The 21,379-nt window shown below is 49.9% G+C and overlaps 1 protein-coding gene across 1 annotated transcript; it reads left to right on the top strand.

Moving 5' to 3' along the window:
- Positions 1–6,394: 6,394 nt before the first annotated feature.
- Positions 6,395–6,856, top strand: LOC146526379 (uncharacterized). Its single transcript, XM_085207183.1, has one exon. The coding sequence runs from the start codon at positions 6,395–6,397 to the stop codon at positions 6,854–6,856; it is 462 nt and encodes a 153-aa protein (XP_085063309.1).
- The last annotated feature ends 14,523 nt before the right edge of the window (positions 6,857–21,379 follow it).

The following is a 21,379-nucleotide window of genomic DNA, read 5'->3' as shown; positions in this document are numbered from 1 at the left end:
CCCGCGGGTTGTATACCACCTTGAAGGCCCCTCGGAGCCCGAACGATCGACACCAGTTTCAACTGAATCCGAGCGGGGAAAAATGAAAAAATCGGTTTTCGCCACTTACCGCCCGCACCTTCCCGCGCATTCCCGCGGGTTGTATACCACCTTGAAGGCCCCTCGGAGCCCGAACGATCGACATCAGTTTCAACTGAATCCGAGCGGGGAAAACTGAAACAATCGGTTTTCGCCACTTACCGCCATCGACACCAGTTTCAACTGAATCCGAGCGGGGAAAACTGAAAAAATCGGTTTTCGCCACTTACCGCCCGCACCTTCCCGCGCATTCCCGCGCATTCCCGCGGGTTGTATACCACCTTGTAGGCCCCTCGGAGCCCGAACGATCGACACCAGTTTCAACTGAATCCAAGCGGGGAAAACTGAAAAAATCGGTTTTCGCCACTTACCGCCATCGACACCAGTTTTAACTGAATCCGAGCGGGGAAAACTGAAAAAATCGGTTTTTTCCACTTACCGCCCGCACCTTCCCGCGCATTCCCGCGGGTTGTATACCACCTTGAAGGCCCCTCGAAGCCCGACCGATCGACACCAGTTTCAACTGAATCCGAGCGGGGAAAACTGAAAAAATCGGTTTTTTCCACTTACCGCCCGCACCTTCCCGCGCATTCCCGCGGGTTGTATACCACCTTGAAGGCCCCTCGGAGCCCGAACGATCGACACCAGTTTCAACTGAATCCGAGCGGGGAAAACTGAAAAAATCGGTTTTTTCCACTTACCGCCCGCACCTTCCCGCGCATTCCCGCGGGTTGTATACCACCTTGAAGGCCCCTCGGAGCCCGAACGATCGACACCAGTTTCAACTGAATCCGAGCGGGGAAAACTGAAAAAATCGGTTTTCGCCACTTACCGCCCGCACCTTCCCGCGCATTCCCGCGGGTTGTATACCACCTTGAAGGCCCCTCGAAGCCCGAACGATCGACACCAGTTTCAACTGAATCCGAGCGGGGAAAACTGAAAAAATCGGTTTTCGCCACTTACCGCCCGCACCTTCCCGCGCATTCCCGCGGGTTGTATACCACCTTGAAGGCCCCTCGGAGCCCGAACGATCGACACCAGTTTCAACTGAATCCGAGCGGGGAAAACTGAAAAAATCGGTTTTTTCCACTTACCGCCCGCACCTTCCCGCGCATTCCCGCGGTTTGTATACCACCTTAAAGGCCCCTCGGAGCCCGAACGATCGACACCAGTTTCAACTGAATCCGAACGGGGAAAACTGAAAAAATCGGTTTTCGCCACTTACCGCCCGCACCTTCCCGCGCATTCCCGCGGGTTGTATACCACCTTGAAGGCCCCTCGGAGCCCGAACGATCGACACCAGTTTCAACTGAATCCGAGCGGGGAAAACTGAAAAAATCGGTTTTCGCCACTTACCGCCATCGACACCAGTTTCAACTGAATCCGAGCGGGGAAAACTGAAAAAATCGGTTTTCGCCACTTACTGCCGGCACCTTCCCGCGCATTCCCGCGGGTTTTATACCACCTTGAAGGCCCCTCGAAGCCCGAACGATCGACACCAGTATCAACTGAATCCGAGCGGGGAAAACTGAAAAAATCGGTTTTCGCCACTTACCGCCCGCACCTTCCCGCGCATTCCCGCGGGTTGTATACCACCTTGAAGGCCCCTCGGAGCCCGAACGATCGACACCAGTTTCAACTGAATCCGAGCGGGGAAAACTGAAAAAATCGGTTTTTTCCACTTACCGCCCGCACCTTCCCGCGCATTCCCGCGGGTTGTATACCACCTTGAAGGCCCCTCGGAGCCCGAACGATCGACACCAGTTTCAACTGAATCCGAGCGGGGAAAACTGAAAAAATCGGTTTTCGCCACTAACCGCCGGCACCTTCCCGCGCATTCCCGCGGGTTGTATACCACCTTGAAGGCCCCTCGGAGCCCGAACGATCGACACCAGTTTCAACTGAATCCGAGCGGGGAAAACTGAAAAAATCGGTTTTTTCCACTTACCGCCCGCACCTTCCCGCGCATTCCCGCGGTTTGTATACCACCTTAAAGGCCCCTCGGAGCCCGAACGATCGACACCAGTTTCAACTGAATCCGAACGGGGAAAACTGAAAAAATCGGTTTTCGCCACTTACCGCCCGCACCTTCCCGCGCATTCCCGCGGGTTGTATACCACCTTGAAGGCCCCTCGGAGCCCGAACGATCGACACCAGTTTCAACTGAATCCGAGCGGGGAAAACTGAAAAAATCGGTTTTCGCCACTTACCGCCATCGACACCAGTTTCAACTGAATCCGAGCGGGGAAAACTGAAAAAATCGGTTTTCGCCACTTACTGCCGGCACCTTCCCGCGCATTCCCGCGGGTTTTATACCACCTTGAAGGCCCCTCGAAGCCCGAACGATCGACACCAGTATCAACTGAATCCGAGCGGGGAAAACTGAAAAAATCGGTTTTCGCCACTTACCGCCCGCACCTTCCCGCGCATTCCCGCGGGTTGTATACCACCTTGAAGGCCCCTCGGAGCCCGAACGATCGACACCAGTTTCAACTGAATCCGAGCGGGGAAAACTGAAAAAATCGGTTTTCGCCACTTACCGCCCGCACCTTCCCGCGCATTCCCGCGGGTTGTATACCACCTTGAAGGCCCCTCGGAGCCCGAACGATCGACACCAGTTTCAACTGAATCCGAGCGGGGAAAACTGAAAAAATCGGTTTTCGCCACTAACCGCCGGCACCTTCCCGCGCATTCCCGCGGGTTGTATACCACCTTGAAGGCCCCTCGGAGCCCGAACGATCGACACCAGTTTCAACTGAATCCGAGCGGGGAAAACTGAAAAAATCGGTTTTTTCCACTTACCGCCCGCACCTTCCCGCGCATTCCCGCGGTTTGTATACCACCTTAAAGGCCCCTCGGAGCCCGAACGATCGACACCAGTTTCAACTGAATCCGAACGGGGAAAACTGAAAAAATCGGTTTTCGCCACTTACCGCCCGCACCTTCCTGCGCATTCCCGCGGGTTGTATACCACCTTGAAGGCCCCTCGGAGCCCGAACGATCGACACCAGTTTCAACTGAATCCGAGCGGGGAAAACTGAAAAAATCGGTTTTCGCCACTTACCGCCATCGACACCAGTTTCAACTGAATCCGAGCGGGGAAAACTGAAAAAATCGGTTTTCGCCACTTACTGCCGGCACCTTCCCGCGCATTCCCGCGGGTTTTATACCACCTTGAAGGCCCCTCGAAGCCCGAACGATCGACACCAGTATCAACTGAATCCGAGCGGGGAAAACTGAAAAAATCGGTTTTCGCCACTTACCGCCCGCACCTTCCCGCGCATTCCCGCGGGTTGTATACCACCTTGAAGGCCCCTCGGAGCCCGAACGATCGACACCAGTTTCAACTGAATCCGAGCGGGGAAAACTGAAAAAATCGGTTTTTTCCACTTACCGCCCGCACCTTCCCGCGCATTCCCGCGGGTTGTATACCACCTTGAAGGCCTCTCGGAGCCCGAACGATCGACACCAGTTTCAACTGAATCCGAGCGGGGAAAACTGAAAAAATCGGTTTTCGCCACTTACCGCCATCGACACCAGTTTCAACTGAATCCGAGCGGGGAAAACTGAAAAAATCGGTTTTCGCCACTTACTGCCGGCACCTTCCCGCGCATTCCCGCGGGTTTTATACCACCTTGAAGGCCCCTCGAAGCCCGAACGATCGACACCAGTATCAACTGAATCCGAGCGGGGAAAACTGAAAAAATCGGTTTTCGCCACTTACCGCCCGCACCTTCCCGCGCATTCCCGCGGGTTGTATACCACCTTGAAGGCCCCTCGGAGCCCGAACGATCGACACCAGTTTCAACTGAATCCGAGCGGGGAAAACTGAAAAAATCGGTTTTTTCCACTTACCGCCCGCACCTTCCCGCGCATTCCCGCGGGTTGTATACCACCTTGAAGGCCCCTCGGAGCCCGAACGATCGACACCAGTTTCAACTGAATCCGAGCGGGGAAAACTGAAAAAATCGGTTTTCGCCACTAACCGCCGGCACCTTCCCGCGCATTCCCGCGGGTTGTATACCACCTTGAAGGCCCCTCGGAGCCCGAACGATCGACACCAGTTTCAACTGAATCCGAGCGGGGAAAACTGAAAAAATCGGTTTTTTCCACTTACCGCCCGCACCTTCCCGCGCATTCCCGCGGTTTGTATACCACCTTAAAGGCCCCTCGGAGCCCGAACGATCGACACCAGTTTCAACTGAATCCGAACGGGGAAAACTGAAAAAATCGGTTTTCGCCACTTACCGCCCGCACCTTCCCGCGCATTCCCGCGGGTTGTATACCACCTTGAAGGCCCCTCGGAGCCCGAACGATCGACACCAGTTTCAACTGAATCCGAGCGGGGAAAACTGAAAAAATCGGTTTTCGCCACTTACCGCCATCGACACCAGTTTCAACTGAATCCGAGCGGGGAAAACTGAAAAAATCGGTTTTCGCCACTTACTGCCGGCACCTTCCCGCGCATTCCCGCGGGTTTTATACCACCTTGAAGGCCCCTCGAAGCCCGAACGATCGACACCAGTATCAACTGAATCCGAGCGGGGAAAACTGAAAAAATCGGTTTTCGCCACTTACCGCCCGCACCTTCCCGCGCATTCCCGCGGGTTGTATACCACCTTGAAGGCCCCTCGGAGCCCGAACGATCGACACCAGTTTCAACTGAATCCGAGCGGGGAAAACTGAAAAAATCGGTTTTTTCCACTTACCGCCCGCACCTTCCCGCGCATTCCCGCGGGTTGTATACCACCTTGAAGGCCCCTCGGAGCCCGAACGATCGACACCAGTTTCAACTGAATCCGAGCGGGGAAAACTGAAAAAATCGGTTTTCGCCACTAACCGCCGGCACCTTCCCGCGCATTCCCGCGGGTTGTATACCACCTTGAAGGCCCCTCGGAGCCCGAACGATCGACACCAGTTTCAACTGAATCCGAGCGGGGAAAAGTGAAAAAATCGGTTTTCGCCACTTACCGCCCGCACCTTCACCTTCCAACTTCGGGTTGTATACCACCTTGAAGGCCCCTCGGAGCCCGAACGATCGACACCAGTTTCAACTGAATCCGAGCGGGGAAAACTGAAAAAATCGGTTTTCGCCACTTACCGCCCGCACCTTCCCGCGCATTCCCGCGGGTTGTATACCACCTTGAAGGCCCCTCGGAGCTCGAACGATCGACACCAGTTTCAACTGAATCCGAGCGGGGAAAACTGAAAAAATCGGTTTTCGCCACTAACCGCCGGCACCTTCCCGCGCATTCCCGCGGGTTGTATACCACCTTGAAGGCCCCTCGGAGCCCGAACGATCGACACCAGTTTCAACTGAATCCGAGCGGGAAAAACTGAAAAAATAGGTTTTCGTCACTTACCGCCGGCACCTTCCCGCACATTCCCGCGGGTTGTATACTACCTTGAAGGCCCCTCGGAGCCCGAACGATCGACACCAGTTTCAACTGAATCCGAGCGGGGAAAAGTGAAAAAATCGGTTTTCGTCACTTACCGCCGGCACCTTCCCGCACATTCCCGCGGGTTGTATACCACCTTGAAGGCCCCTCGGAGCCCGAACGATCGACACCAGTTTCAACTGAATCCGAGCGGGGAAAAGTGAAAAAATCGGTTTTCGCCACTTACCGCCCGCACCTTCACCTTCCAACTTCGGGTTGTATACCACCTTGAAGGCCCCTCGGAGCCCGAACGATCGACACAAGTTTCAACTGAATCCGAGCGGGGAAAACTGAAAAAATCGGTTTTCGCCACTTACCGCCCGCACCTTCCCGCGCATTCCCGCGGGTTGTATACCACCTTGAAGGCCCCTCGGAGCCCGAACGATCGACACCAGTTTCAACTGAATCCGAGCGGGGAAAACTGAAAAAATCGGTTTTCGCCACTTACCGCCCGCACCTTCCCGCGCATTCCCGCGGGTTGTATACCACCTTGAAGGCCCCTTGGAGCCCGAACGATCGACACCAGTTTCAACTGAATCCGAGCGGGGAAAACTGAAAAAATCGGTTTACGCCACTTACCGCCCGCACCTTCCCGCACCTTCCCGCGCATTCCTTCGGGTTGTATACCACCTTGAAGGCCCCTCGGAGCCCGAACGATCGACACCAGTTTCAACTGAATCAGAGCGGGGAAAACTGAAAAAATCGGTTTTCGCCACTAACCGCCGGCACCTTCCCGCGCATTCCCGCGGGTTGTATACCACCTTGAAGGCCCCTCGAAGCCCGAACGATCGACACCAGTTTCAACTGAATTTAACTGAATTGAATAGCTGAGGCACGAGCAGCTAGGTGATCGCAAGCCATCACAGTTTCTGCGATACATGCAAGATCTTGCGGGTTCATCTTTCCCCAAGGATTTTTTAAAAACATTATGGTCGAGTAGGTTACCACAAAACATTCAAACGGTTATAGCTTCACAGCCTGATCTGCCTATCGAAAAATTAGCTGACCTGGCAGACAAAGTGCATGAGATAGCACCCTCATCACCACAGGTCGCAAGCACATCTGCGATGGCCACACCCCCTGCATCCTCCATGTTGGAAGAAATGGCCAAGCAGATCCAACTCCTGACCAAGCAGGTATCGGAACTCTCGACCCACGTACGTCACAACTCGGTCTCATCAAAATTTAAAGAGCGTTCCCGGAGCCATTCCAGACATCGCAGGAAGTCGACTACCCAGCAAAAATGTTGGTACCATTTTAAATTTGGTTCAAATGCTAAAAAATGTGTGCAGCCATGTAGTTACGGAGAGTCGGAAAACTCTCTGGGCAGCCGGAAGTAGCGGCCAACGTCTGCCCTTTACCTACAGGCCGTCTTTTCATTACCGACCGTATTTCAAAAATGCTTTTCCTCATTGATACTGGCTCGGATCTCTGCGTTTTTCCACGGTTGGCTACCAAGGCGCCCTGTACCAAGACAAAGTATGAACTTATGGCGGCGAACGGTACAGTCATTCATACTTACGGTCCTACATTATTGCACTTAGACCTAGGACTGAAACGTACTTTCACCTGGAAATTTACCATCGCTGATGTTTCAAAGCCCATTATCGGCGTAGATTTTTTGATATTTTACAATCTTCTTGTAGATTGCAGATGTCAGCGACTCGTCGATGGAAATACCACTCTGTCAGTGCAAGCAATAAAACAAAATATCTCCGATGACCTTGCGTCAGTCAAAGCCATTTCGGGAGAATCAAAATACCATCAGCTGCTTCATGAGTTTCCAGAGGTAACGAGACCATCAGGTACGTCTTCCTTACCTAAGCATAATACCGTGCATTACATCAAAACCATTCCCGGACCACCGGTTACCAGTAGACCTCGTCGTTTAGACCCAGTTAGACTGAAAGCAGCCAAAAAAGAATTTGACGATATGCTGTCACAGGGAACTGCCCGCTCCTCTAACAGTTCGTGGTCGTCCGCTCTGCACTTAGTTAAGAAGAAGGACGACGGATGGAGACCATGTGGTGATTATAGGGCACTCAATGCTCGCACAGTACCTGACAGGTATCCGATACGCCATATCCAGGATTTTTCCTACCAACTCTCTGGTTGTACAGTATTTTCAACTATCGATCTAGTCAAGGCGTACAATCAAATACCAGTACACGTCAATGATATCCACAAAACAGCCATTATAACTCCTTTTGGACTTTTCGAGTTCCCGTACATGACCTACGGACTGCGCAATGCAGCACAAACCTTTCAGAGGTTCATGGACGAAGTGCTACGTGATTTTGATGACTTTTGTTTTGGTTACTTAGACGACATTTTGGTATTTTCCAGTTCTGAAGAACAACATCAGCGCCACATCAGACTACTCTTCACCAGGCTCAAAGAGTATGGTGTTTTGATAAACACATCCAAGTGAGTCTTCGGGCAGCGACAGGTAAAATTTCTTGGTTACCTAGTGTCAGGTTCTGGGACTCAACCTTTAGAGACGAACGTAAAGAGCATAGAGGAGTGCAGTGTGCCGAAAACTGCTAAGGAATTACGACGTTTCCTCGGTATGTTCAATTTTTATCGGCGTTTTATTCCCGATGCCGCAAATATCCAAGCACCATTAGATGCTGCGCTTCTAGGACCTAAGATGAAAGGAGCTAAGCCGATCACTATGACGCCGGAGATGATGGAAGCCTTTCAAAAATGTAAGACTTGTTTATCTCAAGCCACATTACTGGCTCACCCAGATCCTTCTGCAGAGCTAGCTATTGCCACTGATGCTTCTGATGTCGGAATTGGAGCAGTTCTTCAACAACGTGTTAATAACGTATGGCAACCTCTTGGTTTCTTTTCTAAAAAATTAACATCTGCGCAGAAGAAGTATAGTCCTTACGACAGAGAACTGTTAGTCATTTATGAAGCCATTAAATATTTTCGACACATGGTTGAGGCTCGAAACTTCGTGATTCACACGGATCATAAACCTCTCACATATGCATTCAACATTAACAGGGAGAAATGCTCACCGCGCCAATATCGGTACTTTGATTATATTTCTCAGTTCACAACTATTATTCAATACTTACCAGGACGTTTGAACGTAGTGGCTGATACTCTGTCACGACTGGAAGAGGTGAGTCGATCTATCGATTACCAGGCTCTAGCACTTGCTCAAGATACTGATCCTGAACTGCTAGGTCTGCTTCAAAAAGGCTCATCGTTAAAACTGGTTAAGGTAGATTTGCCACACTGGGGTGCTTGGTCGGATAACCTCCTCGTGTGTTCGCTCGCTGTTGGCCCTTTCTCAAATGCTTGTCATTCGGGGGGGACGAACAGTGTTGCGGGCCGGTGCACCCTGGGCGGCTAGTAATTGGTGCCCACAGGATTCGTCCTTGGGTAATGATTGCTAGCTGGCTAATAATCCGACGTGGTTCTCCGCGTGTCCTCTGTCATGCAGAGTACACAGTGTGAGGAACCGGAGGGCGCGCGTGGTGTGTACTCACCCTACCGCCACGCAGGTGCAGTGATGTGCCTGCGCCGAATATATCGGAACTCCACTCTTGTTTGCGGTCATGTCTCGTAATCAGGAGTGGAACCGAGGGCCTTGCCTTTACCGGCCGGGCTGCGAGGAAGAAAACCTCTATAAAAAATTACCCCAACCCAAGCGGCGAAGCAGCGCGAGGGGTTCATGGCTGATGGGGAGATCAGTCGCTACTGCTGGTCCCGCCAGGGTACCGGCCGACACCCTGGCGTAATAGGCTTATCCGAGTACAGGGGGCACTGCTCGGATGGACCGTTTTTCCCCCACGCTCGTGGGAACAATATGGAAGATTTAAAACCTAAAAACCAAATTGAAGATGTGGTGGGGCCCGAGGAGGGCGGTGGTGTGATAGTGCCCGAGATGGGCGGAGTAGAAGGCGTTGTGCCTTTTATAGGCGGCGGTAAACTGGCTTCTGCGCCTGTAAGTGGAGCTAGTGGCGTAAAAGACGCGAGAGTGGTGATAGAGCGGCTGGACGTGGCGGAAATCGCCTCCATTGTCAGCGGAAGGTCCAGGTCGGGCTCAACATCCTCACGTGGCCGTTTCTGGGCGGCCACTGAGTCGGGGGCAGATAGTTGTGTCTCCATAGAGCCACAAACTGAGGAGATGCGGAGAGACCGCAAGTATCGGAAGAGGCCGAGGAGCAAGAAGACCCGCTCCGGCTCTTCGGAAAGTGGCGGAGAGAGAGAAAAGCCGAAGGCCAAGTTAAGTTCGGTTCGGCGAGAGGAGCTTCGGCTACAAGCGGAGGAAGAGGTCGAGGGGATGATGGAGTCGGTGCAGTCCAGGGCAAGCTCCAGGCTCTCGGATTTCTCCGACTCGGCGAGACCTAGTGTAAGTGGCCAACTGGTGCAAGATCTGCAGCACCAGGTCAAGGACAGCTTGTCCATTATCAACAAAGTCGCCTGCAGATCCGGCAATCTTAAGGGCACTTTTACAAAAGCCCTTAAGCAGGCCGCCGGCGCCATTAGTATGGCCGTGGAAGTTTTGGCCAATAAGACGGCAAACGAGGAGGTGACGCAGTTGCGGGCGGCCAATAGCCGTCTAACTAATGAGCTGTCCTTGATGAGAGAGGAATTAGAACGATCAAGGACACAGCGACAGGGACACGAAGAGAAGAAAAAGGAGGACGACGTGGCGCATACGGTAATGGTGCAGGTGGGCACATTGCTTAATACGCGGCTGGCGGCGCTGGAGGACAGGCTCCTACCAGCAAAGCCAGTTCGTCCTCCTTTAGCGGCGGACAGAAGGCGACAGGCGGCCGTCTCAGTGGTGGTGGCTGAGCCCACTGTGACGACCCTAGTCGCGCCTGCCAATCCAGGCCCAAAGCAAAAACAGGGCCCAAAGAAAGGGAAAGGCAAAACGGGAGGAAAGAAAGCGGCGTCTGTGGAGCCCCGTCCGCTGCCTCCCACTCCTGCCGATTTGAATGAGGGCTGGAGCGTGGTGGTGCGCAAGGGCAAAAAGAAGGCGGCTGTAGTCCCTAGTGGGAAGCAGACGAAGGCGAAGAAGTCTGCCAAGCAGCCCAAGTTGCGCCCCCCGCGATCGGCGGCGGTGACGCTGACTCTGCAGCCGGCAGCCGTCAACAAGGAGTTGACATACAAAGACGTGCTGTCACAAGTAAAGCAGGCGATAAAGTTAGAAGACCTGGGCATCTCTGACTTGCGTCTTAGAGTCGCCTCTACTGGTGCCAGGGTTCTGGAGCTACCTGGCGCCAATAGTAGCGAAAAGGCGGATACCCTAGCTCAGCGGCTGCGTGGGGTGCTAGACTCCGGCGAGGTTTTGGTTGCAAGACCAGTGAAGTGCGCAGAGTTGCGGGTCAGTGGCCTGGATGACTCTGCCACTTCGGAGGAGGTGGTGCAGGCTATAAGCCGAGTTGGCGGATGTGACGAAGGGTCGGTGAAGGCAGGGGAGATCCGGCAGGACAGAAATGGTCTGGGCACAGTGTGGGTTCGCTGCCCTATTATGGCAGCGAAGAAGGTCAGCGGGTCGAGGCTCCTAGTGGGCTTCGTTTCAGCGCGTGTGCAACTGCTGCAACAGCGAGCCCTGCGCTGCTATCGCTGCCACGAAATTGGTCACGTGGCGGCGAAGTGCAGCAGTGCACATGATAGGAGCCAGCAGTGTTTCAGGTGCGGACAACCTGGGCACAAACAAAATCAGTGCTCGGCGGCACCTCACTGCCCGGTTTGCGTGGCGGCAGAACAGCCCGCAGACCATACAGTGGGAAGCGCCATATGTGCGAAAGCCAGCACCTCGAGGAAGAGGAGGAGCGGCAGGAAGGGAGGAAATGGGCCACCAGCGGGCAAACCAGACGCCCCACTTGGGCGAGAGGAGGCGCAGCACATGGAAGACCAATAATGGCTCTCCGTGTGCTGCAGGCGAATATTAACCACTGTGCCAGGGCCCAGGACTTATTGGTCCAAAGCTTGGCGCAGTGGTCTATCCAGGTGGCGGTTGTTTCGGAGCCCTACAGCGTTCCCGACAGAGACAACTGGGTAGCCGACAACACCGGGGTGGTGACTATTATCACCCAGGTCGCAGCGGGCTCTCCGCCCTTCTCACGAGTAGAGAGGGGTGCGGGATGCGTCGCAGCACTTGTCGGCGACCTAGTTGTCGTAGGGGTCTACTTTTCCCCCAATCGAACTCTCGCGGAGTTTGAAGAGTTCCTTATACGATTGGGGGAAATGGTAGAGCGATTTCGTCCGGCGGAAGTGGTGGTCGCGGGCGATTTCAACGCGAAGTCCAGCGTGTGGGGCTCCGCAACGACGGATGTGCGTGGTGTGACGCTGTCGGAGTGGGTTGTTGCCACCGGTTTGTCTGTGCTCAACCGAGGGACCAAGAACACGTGTGTGCGAAGGCTGGGCGGATCCGTCGTGGACGTTTCGTTCGCGAGCCCGGCCCTAGCGTGTCGTGTTCGGGGCTGGCGAGTGCTGGATGATGTGGAGACTCTCTCGGATCACCTCTACATCTTGTACGAGATCTCCACACATCCTGCGGTGCAACCAGCCCCCAGTCCAAACTCGCGAGAGTACGGACCGCGGTGGCAACTGGGTCGTCTCGACAGGGAGTTGTTGGAGGAGGCCGCGATAGTGGAATCCTGGCTGCCCCAGAGCTTGGCGTCTGCAGAAGACGCCGCATCCTGGGCGCAGGGGGCGCTGACGCGTATCTGTGACGCGTCAATGCCCCGTTCCGGGCGCCGCCCTCAACGGCGGCAAGTGTACTGGTGGTCGTGGGAGATCGCGCAACTGCGTAACACCTGCGTTGCGGCGAGACGCCAGTACAGCCACTATCGCAGACGGGTACAGAAGGTGCAGGAGGAGGAAGACCGACTGTACCGTGTCTATGTCGAGGCGAGAACGCAGCTGCAGGAGGAGATCGGTCGTGTGAAAGGCGAGTCGCACGACCGGTTGATCGCGGGGATAGACCAAGACCCGTACGGCACACCTTACCGAATGGTGCTCGGTAGGTTACGGGCTTGGGCACCACCACTGACGCAGACACTCCAACCGGACGTACTCCGAGGGGTTCTGTCGTCGCTATTCCCGCAGCGGGCCAGTTTTGCACCACCCAGTATGGCCCGCCCTGCAGTGCGTGAGGAGGAGGAGGACGAAGACAGCGTCACACCACCAGTGGAGGAGGAGGAGCTCGAAGAAGTTATTCGCCGATCTCGGCTCAAGAGCACCGCCCCGGGCTTGGACGGCATTCCCGGCCGGGCGCTAACTCTGGCCCTCAACACCTTAGGGCCCAGAGTGCGAGGACTATTCACTGTCTGTCTGGCTCAAGCCATAATTCCACAGCGGTGGAAGACAGGCAGGTTAGTCCTCATCAAGAAGGAGGGTCGCCCGGCGGATTCAGCCTCCGCCTATAGGCCCATCGTGCTCTTGAGCGAGATCGCCAAGCTCTTCGAGCGTGTTGTAGCCAGGAGGCTACAACACCATTTGGAGGGGACAGGTCCGGACCTCTCGGACCACCAGTATGGTTTCCGCAGGGGGCGATCGACGGTCGATGCCATACTGGAGGTAAAGTCCTATGCGCAGGATGCGGTGGCCCGAGGCGATGGAGTCTTGGCGGTGTCTTTAGACATCGCCAACGCCTTCAACTCCCTGCCATGGCCCTGCATAAAGGAGGCACTGTTATACCATCGTGTGCCTCCATACCTGCGCCGCGTCATCGGGGCTTACCTGTCCGGGAGGTCTGTGACCTTTCCGGCTCCTGGAGGAGGTTGGGAGGAGTTTGTGGTGTCGGCCGGTGTTCCACAAGGATCGGTGCTGGGTCCGATCCTCTGGAACATCGGGTACGACTGGGTGCTGCGGGGCGGCACCCTGAGGGGGATAAAGGTCCTCTGTTACGCCGATGACACGCTGGTCTTGGCGAAGCAGAGGACCTATCGGGAGGCGGCGGTCCTCGCGACGGCTGGAGTGGCGGAGGTCGTCGGCCGCATAAAGCGGCTGGGTTTGGAGGTCTCCCTCAACAAGTCCGAGGCGTTATACTTCCACGCTCCTCGAAAGGGCCCACCAGCAGATGCCCACATCGTTGTCGGTGGCGTCAATATTGACGTCAAGAGGAGCATGAGGTACCTCGGACTTGTTCTGGATGGTCGGTGGAGTTTTCGGGGCCTTTTTACATCCTTGGCCCCGAAACTGTTGAAGACAGCGGCGGCATTGGCGCGCCTTTTGCCCAACGTCGATGGGCCGAGCGCCTCTAGCCGTCGGCTGTACACCGGAGTGGTCCGATCGATGGCGCTCTATGGTGCTCCTGTATGGGCGGACGCCCTGGATCGGCACAACATCACTCTGCTGCGACGTGCGCAGAGGGTGATGGCCATCCGGGCGATACGGGGGTACCGGACCATCTCCGGTGAGGTGGCGTGCGTGCTGGCTGGAGTCATGCCGTGGGATCTGGATGCTCTGTCTCTGGCGTCGGTCTATTGCCGGCGTCGAGGCCTAGTGTCCGGGGAACCAGCAAGTCAGGCACGCACGGAGGAGGCGCGGGAAACCGCGGTAAGAATGTGGGAATCCCGGCTGGCGACACCATCTGCCGGCCGGTTGACGATCGAGGCGGTTCGTCCAGTTTTCCGCCAGTGGTTAGCGCGGCGTCACGGCGTCCTAACCTTCCGCACCACACAGGTGCTCACGGGGCATGGTTGCTTCGGGGGTTACCTGTGTCGGATCGCTGGGAGGGAGCCCGACGCTCGCTGCCACCACTGCGACGACTGCCTCGACGAGACGGCCCAGCACACGTTGGAGGTGTGCACAGCCTGGGCGTCTCAACGTCGCGCTTTGCGCGACGTCATCGGGGACGACCTTTCCCTGCCGGCCGTGGTCAAGGCCATGGCCGGTAGCGAGACGTCGTGGGACGCGGTCTCATCCTTCTGCGAGGCAGTGGTGCTCGAGAAGGAGTCGGCGGAACGGGCGAGGGAGGCTATTGCCGAAGTCGCCATCCGCCGTAAGAGACCGGGTCGCCGGAAGGCGGCATACGATCGCCGCCTTCCGCCCTAATGTGCCAGAGGGCGGTCAGCTTGGGGAAGCTGGCTGCCTACCAACCTGGCCCGAGTAGGCGCGCGCAGGTCGCTCCCGCGCGCTACTCCGAGCAGGCCGTCGAGGGTGCCCACACACCCTTGACTCCGCGACGTGCCTTGCAGGCTCCCGCCGCCGCGATTCGTGGACGATTCTAGTCCCCGCGTCTCGCGGCCAGTGGCGGTCGAGGAGGAGCACCGTGAGGTTTTAGTGGGTATGCGGACGGCCTACATCTGCCAAGTCCGCGAGTCCCACATAACCCGCTCGAGTCCCCACTCGGGCCGGTATCCGTAAAAGGATTTCCTCACGTTAAAAAAAAAAAAAAAAAGATTTGCCACACTGTAACCAGAAGTTATACTGTGACGTATCAATGTCTTCTCCGCGCCCGTTCATTACTGAGAAGTTTCGCCGACAAGTTTTTGAAACTTCACACAGCTTGAGCCATCCTGGTAGGACAGCTACAGTGCGGCGGGTTACACAGAGATTCGTATGGCCAGGGATTCGCAAAGACTGTAGAGAGTGGACACGAGAGTGTGTACTTTGTCAAAAGAGCAAAGTTCACCGTCATACCCTTGCTCCCTTATCCTCAATTCCAACTCCTACATCGAGGTTTGCACACATCCACCTCGACATCGTCGGACCTTTAACTATTTCGTCTGATTTCAGATATTGCCTTACTGTCATCGACCGTTTCACACGATGGCCTGAGGCATTCCCACTTAAGGACATCACAGCTGATTCCTGTGCTGCCGCTCTTCTCTCTGGTTGGATAGCAAGATTTGGTTGCCCTCTTCGAATTACAACCGATAGGGGTCGGCAATTCGAGTCGCATCTCTTCAAGGCACTATCAGCCATGGTTGGTGCACATCACTTTACGACTACTTCGTATCATCCAGCTTCCAACGGCTTGATCGAGAGACTCCATCGTCAGCTGAAGGCAGCTATCATGTGCCATCCCTCTTCGACCTGGACGGAAGCACTTCCCTTAGTGCTGCTGGGCATCCGTAGCGCTTGGAAGGATGATATTCAGGCTTCAGCGGCTGAGCTGGTCTACGGGGAGCCCCTTCGACTTCCAGGGCAATTTCTTGCACCCTCGGAGGATTACAGGACAGCAGATATCACAAATCTGGTCACTCGTCTTCGTGCTGGTATGGCACGACTCTCACCGAAGCCCACGTCATGGCATAGGACAGGTCCTTTTTATATGCCAGCTGACCTTGCAGAGACAACACATGTTTTTTTACGGCAGGACCACGTCCGCAAACCACTGGAACCACCTTATGCAGGCCCATACAAGGTTCTCAAGAGGACTCCTAAATATTTCAAAATAGACATATGTGGTAAGCCTAATAACGTTAGTGTGGACAGGATCAAGCCCGCATATGTTACGAGAGAGGCCGTTCCTGCATCAAAGAGGATAATAACAGCACCAAAGGCTATCTCTCAATCTGACGTGGAGCAGACACTTGAGAAGCGGACAAGAAGCGGAAGAAGAGTCAAGTTTCCAGACTACTATCGCCCTTAACCAGGTCACTGGGGGGGAGTACTGTAGGGAACATTACTTATTCAAAATTAATATTATTACATTTACTAGAATCATCCGCACGCAGCGCATTGGAACAATTCAAACCTGTTCCGAGTTTTTTTGCTATGCGTGTTTGCTGCTAGCCAGCATCGCCACGTTTAAAGAGTCGGCTAGAATCGCTTGCGACATTCACTTGTGTATCCATTGCTCTCTTAGCTTGCATTCAATTCTCAACCTTAACTTCTTGCCATTACGTGCTAGTTTAGCTTGTATTTTCTATTGGTATTTATTTAAATTTCTTTATTTCCTTCTGTGATTATTTTCTCTTCACGTATCTGTGAGTTAAATAAATTTGGACAATTTCTCCACAAAATTTGGATTTTTAATTTTACTCATTTAGTGTAAAATAAATAAGATCATATTAAATAGTGGTATCACATCTCAACCGCTATAAATTTGATTCATATATTTTTCATTCAATCTAATGAAAATTTAAATAATTTTCGACTTTTAGATGTTGATAATCGAATTATTTTACCTATAAATAATCAAATTCGTATTTTAGTTACAGCTACAGATGTAATTCACTCTTGAACAATTCCATCATTAGGAGTAAAAATTGACGCTAATCCAGGACGATTAAATCAAACTAGATTTTTTATTAATCGTCCTGGAATTTATTATGGTCAATGTTCTGAAATTTGTGGGGCAAATCATAGTTTTGTACCTATTGTTATTGAAAGAATCCCTATAAAAAACTTTATTAATTGAATTAATAATTATTCATTAGATGACTGAAAGCAAGTACTGGTCTCTTAAACCATTTTATAGTGAATTAGCATTTACTTCTAATGATAAAGAATTAGTTAATAAATAACATAAATATGTCAAATTTAAATTATTACTTTTTGTAATATTCTTTTATTCCTCAAATAATACCTATCAATTGAATAATTTCATTATTATTTTTTATTTCTATTTTTATTAGTTTTATAATTATAATTTATTTTATTTTTAATTATAAAAATAATTTTAATTTTAAAAAAATTAATAAAAATAATTTCAAAAAATTTTTTTGAAAATGATAAATAATCTTTTTTCAATTTTTGATCCTTCAACAAATTTATTTAATTTCCCATTTAATTGAATTAGAACATTTATTGGATTATTATTTATTCCTTTATCTTTCTGATTTTTTCCTAATCGTCATTATTTATTATGAAATTTTATTTCTAATAAACTTCATAATGAATTTAAAACTTTATTAGGACCAAATAGAATTAATGGATCAACTTTTATTTTTATTTCATTATTCTTTTTTATTTTATTTAATATTTTTTTAGGTTTATTCCCATATATTTTTACTAGAACAAGTCATCTTAATATATCCCTTTCATTATCTTTAACATTATGATTAAGATTTATAATTTATGGATGATTGAATAATACACAACATATATTTATTCATATAATTCCTCAGGGAACACCAACTATTTTAATACCTTTTATAGTACTAATTGAAACTATTAGTAATATTATTCGACCTGGAACTTTAGCAGTTCGATTAACAGCTAATATAATTGCAGGTCATTTACTTTTAACTTTATTAAGTAATACAGGTATTAAAATACTTAATTATTTATTAATTATTTTAATTATTGTTCAAATTTTATTATTAATTCTTGAATCTGCCGTAGCAATTATTCAATCTTATGTAATTTCTATTTTAAGAACTCTTTATTCTAGAGAAGTAAATTAATGTCTAATCATAATCATCCCTATCACTTAGTTGACTATAGACCTTGACCCTTAACAGGAGCTATTGGAGTAATAACCTTAGTAACTGGTTTAGTAAAATGATTTCATAATTTTAATATAAACTTATTATTTATTGGATATATTATCGTATTATTAACTATATTTCAATGATGACGAGATATTTGTCGAGAAAGAACATTCCAAGGAAAACATACTATTATAGTATCAAAAGGTTTACGGTGAGGAATAATTTTATTTATTATTTCTGAAATTTTTTTCTTCATTTCTTTTTTCTGAGCATTTTTACGCATTTCAGCGGTGAGGAATCATTTTAGAATAGAATAGAATAGAATATACTTTATTGCACACATAAAAGAAATATATAGAAAGAACAACACAAATAAAATTTAAAGAAAAACACGTATGCAAAGGCGGTCTTATTGCTTTAAGCAATCTCCACCAGACAACCTTTGAAACATTACGGATAAAATGTAATGAGGAGAAAGGGGATAACGTCTCAGTGCAAATTTTATGAAATATAATTAAATATTATATATAATGTGAATGTTATTTTATAGTAGTAATTAAAACACACTGAGTTTCTCGTTAAAGAAACGACATTTAATGTCTATTACTTCTAACAAATTTTTATGTTACACGTGTTCAGCAAAATTAATTAAAAAGATCTATGTTGACAGTTTTGTATAGCTTAACTATTTGTACAGATTATCTTTTTCAAACCATAGACGTAGTTACGTCTATGGCCAGGAATTAAAAATTAAAGAGAATTACATGTAATTGTCTTTACATCTCCCTCCCAAAGTAGGTTCCTCAAGCAGAGGCATTGGAGTAATTTTTGAAATGTGGAAAAAATTTGATTCAGATTTTTTATGACCAGTATTTATCTTAAAAATTGAGTTTGATATTTTTTCCATGATTTGATAGGGACCGCTTCGCAATTCATCAAGTTTCCTTCTATTTAATTTATTTCCATTGTCCACAAAAACAATGTCACCAACTTTTAAATCTATATGTTTTCTATTTTTATCATAAATCACTTTGTTATAATTATGAGACTTGATTGTATTTTCCAGAGCTTTTTCTCTATCTTTAGTAAGATCATATTCTGTCTTTTTTAGTTTAAGTTCATTTGGCAAAATAGTGACATCTGTGCCATTTAACAAATATTTTGGAGGAAATCCTGTGACAGAGTGTATAGTTTCATTTTAGTTTCTAACACAATGATGTGCTATAGTTGTCCATGCTATTTTTGTATTATTTTCGTTAATCTTGCATCTGATTCTATTAACTAACGTTTGATTCAGTCTTTCATTTAAGCCATTTGAGAAGGGCGAGTTCACAGCTGTAAAAATTATGGGAATATTTTTGTCATCTAAAAATTTTTTTAATTCTTTTGAATTGATTCCGGGGTATTGATCTGAAAGAATTACGCCAATGTGGTCAGGTTCTGCACAGCTTTTTACTAGTCTAATGAAATCATTTGCATTTTGAGTACTTGATGTTAAAATATATGCATATCTTGTAAAATGATCTGATAGTAGATGTAATATTTATTTTACACTAAATGAGTAAAATTAAAAATCCAATTTTTGTGGAGAAATTGTCTAAATTTATTTAACTCACAGATACGTGAAGAGAAAATGATCACAGAAGGAAATAAAGAAATTTAAATAAATACCAATAGAAAATACAAGCTAAACTAGCACGTAATAGCAAGAAGTTAAGGTTGAGAATTGAATGCAAGCTAAGAGAGCAATGGATACACAAGTGATTGTCGCAAGCGTGACGAAAACCGATTTTTTCCAACCCGCGGGAATGCGCGGTAAGGTGCCGGCGGTAAGTGGCGAAAACCGATTTTTTCCAACCCGCGGGAAGGTGCCGGCGGTAAGTGGCGAAAACCGATTTTTTCCAACGCGCGGGAATGCGCGGGAAGGTGCTGGCGGTAAGTGGCGTGACAAGCCGTGGTCAAGGCTATGGCCGGCAGCGAGACGTCGTGGGATGCGGTCTCATCCTTCTGCGAGGCAGTGGTGCTCGAGAAGGAGTCGGCGGAACGGGCGAGGGAGGCTTTTGCCGAAGTCGCCATCCACCGTAAGAGACCGGGTCGCCGGAGGGCAGCACACGATCGCCGCCTTTCACCCTAATGTGCTAGAGGGCGTTCAGCTTGGGGAAGCTATAGGGGTTGAGATGTGATACCACTATTTAATATGATCTTATTTATTTTACACTAAATGAGTAAAATTAAAAATCCAATTTTTGTGGAGAAATTGTCCAAATTTATTTAACTCACAGATACGTGAAGAGAAAATGATCACAGAAGGAAATAAAGAAATTTATATAAATACCAATAGAAAATACAAGCTAAACTAGCACGTAATAGCAAGAAGTTAAGGTTGAGAATTGAATGCAAGCTAAGAGAGCAATGGATACACAAGTGATTGTCGCAAGCGATTCTAGCCGACTCTTTAAACGTGGCGATGCTAGCTAGCAGCCTACGACACGCATAGCAAAAAAACTCGGAACAGGTTTGAATTGTTCCAATGCGCTGCGTGCGGATGATTTTAGTAAATGTAATAATATTAATTTAGAATAAGTAATGTTCCCTACAGTACTCCCCCCCAGAGACCTGGTTAAGGGCGATAGTAGTCTGGAAACTTGACTCTTCTTCCGCTTCTTGTCCGCCTCTCAAGTGTCTGCTCCACGTCAGATTGAGAGATAGCCTTTGGTGCTGTTATTATCCTCTTTGATGCAGGAACGGCCTCTCGCGTAACATATGCGGGCTTGATCCTGTCCACACTAACGTTATTAGGCTTACCACATATGTCTATTTTGAAATATTTAGGAGTCCTCTTGAGAACCTTGTATGGGCCTGCATAAGGTGGTTCCAGTGGTTTGCGGACGTGGTCCTGCCGTAAAAAAACATGTGTTGTCTCTGCAAGGTCAGCTGGCATATAAAAAGGACCTGTCCTATGCCATGACGTGGGCTTCGGTGAGAGTCGTGCCATACGAGCACGAAGACGAGTGACCAGATTTGTGCTATCTGCTGTCCTATAATCTTCCGAGGGTGAAAGGTGACTTCCAGGGCAATTTCTTGCCCGAAGTCGAAGGGGCTCCCCGTAGACCAGCTCAGCCGCTGAAGCCTGAATGTCATCCTTCCAAGCGCTACGGATGCCCAGCAGCACTAAGGGAAGTGCTTCCGTCCAGGTCGAAGAGGGATGGCACATGATAGCTGCCTTCAGCTGCCGATGGAGTCTCTCGATCAAGCCGTTGGAAGCTGGATGATACAAAGTAGTCGTAAAGTGATGTGCACCAACCATGGCTGATAGTGCCTTGAAGAGATGCGACTCGAATTGACGACCCCTGTCGGTTGTAATTCGAAGAGGGCAGCCAAATCTTGCTATCCAACCAGAGAGAAGAGCGGCAGCACAGGAATCAGCTGTGATGTCCTTAAGTGGGAATGCCTCAGGCCATCGTGTGAAACGGTCGATGACAGTAAGGCAATATCTGAAAT

Source organism: Heliconius melpomene, unplaced genomic scaffold (genome assembly GCF_056956725.1).
Source record: "Heliconius melpomene rosina isolate 202511_hmr_F unplaced genomic scaffold, ASM5695672v1 ptg000056l, whole genome shotgun sequence".
NCBI classification, from domain to species: Eukaryota; Metazoa; Arthropoda; class Insecta; order Lepidoptera; family Nymphalidae; genus Heliconius; species Heliconius melpomene.
This window is presented reverse-complemented; position numbering and strand designations above follow the sequence as displayed.

Bases quoted from the DNA above. Each gene is read 5' to 3' on its own strand.
- LOC146526379 (XM_085207183.1), top strand. From the start codon at position 6,395: ATGCAAGATCTTGCGGGTTCATCTTTCCCCAAGGATTTTTTAAAAACA.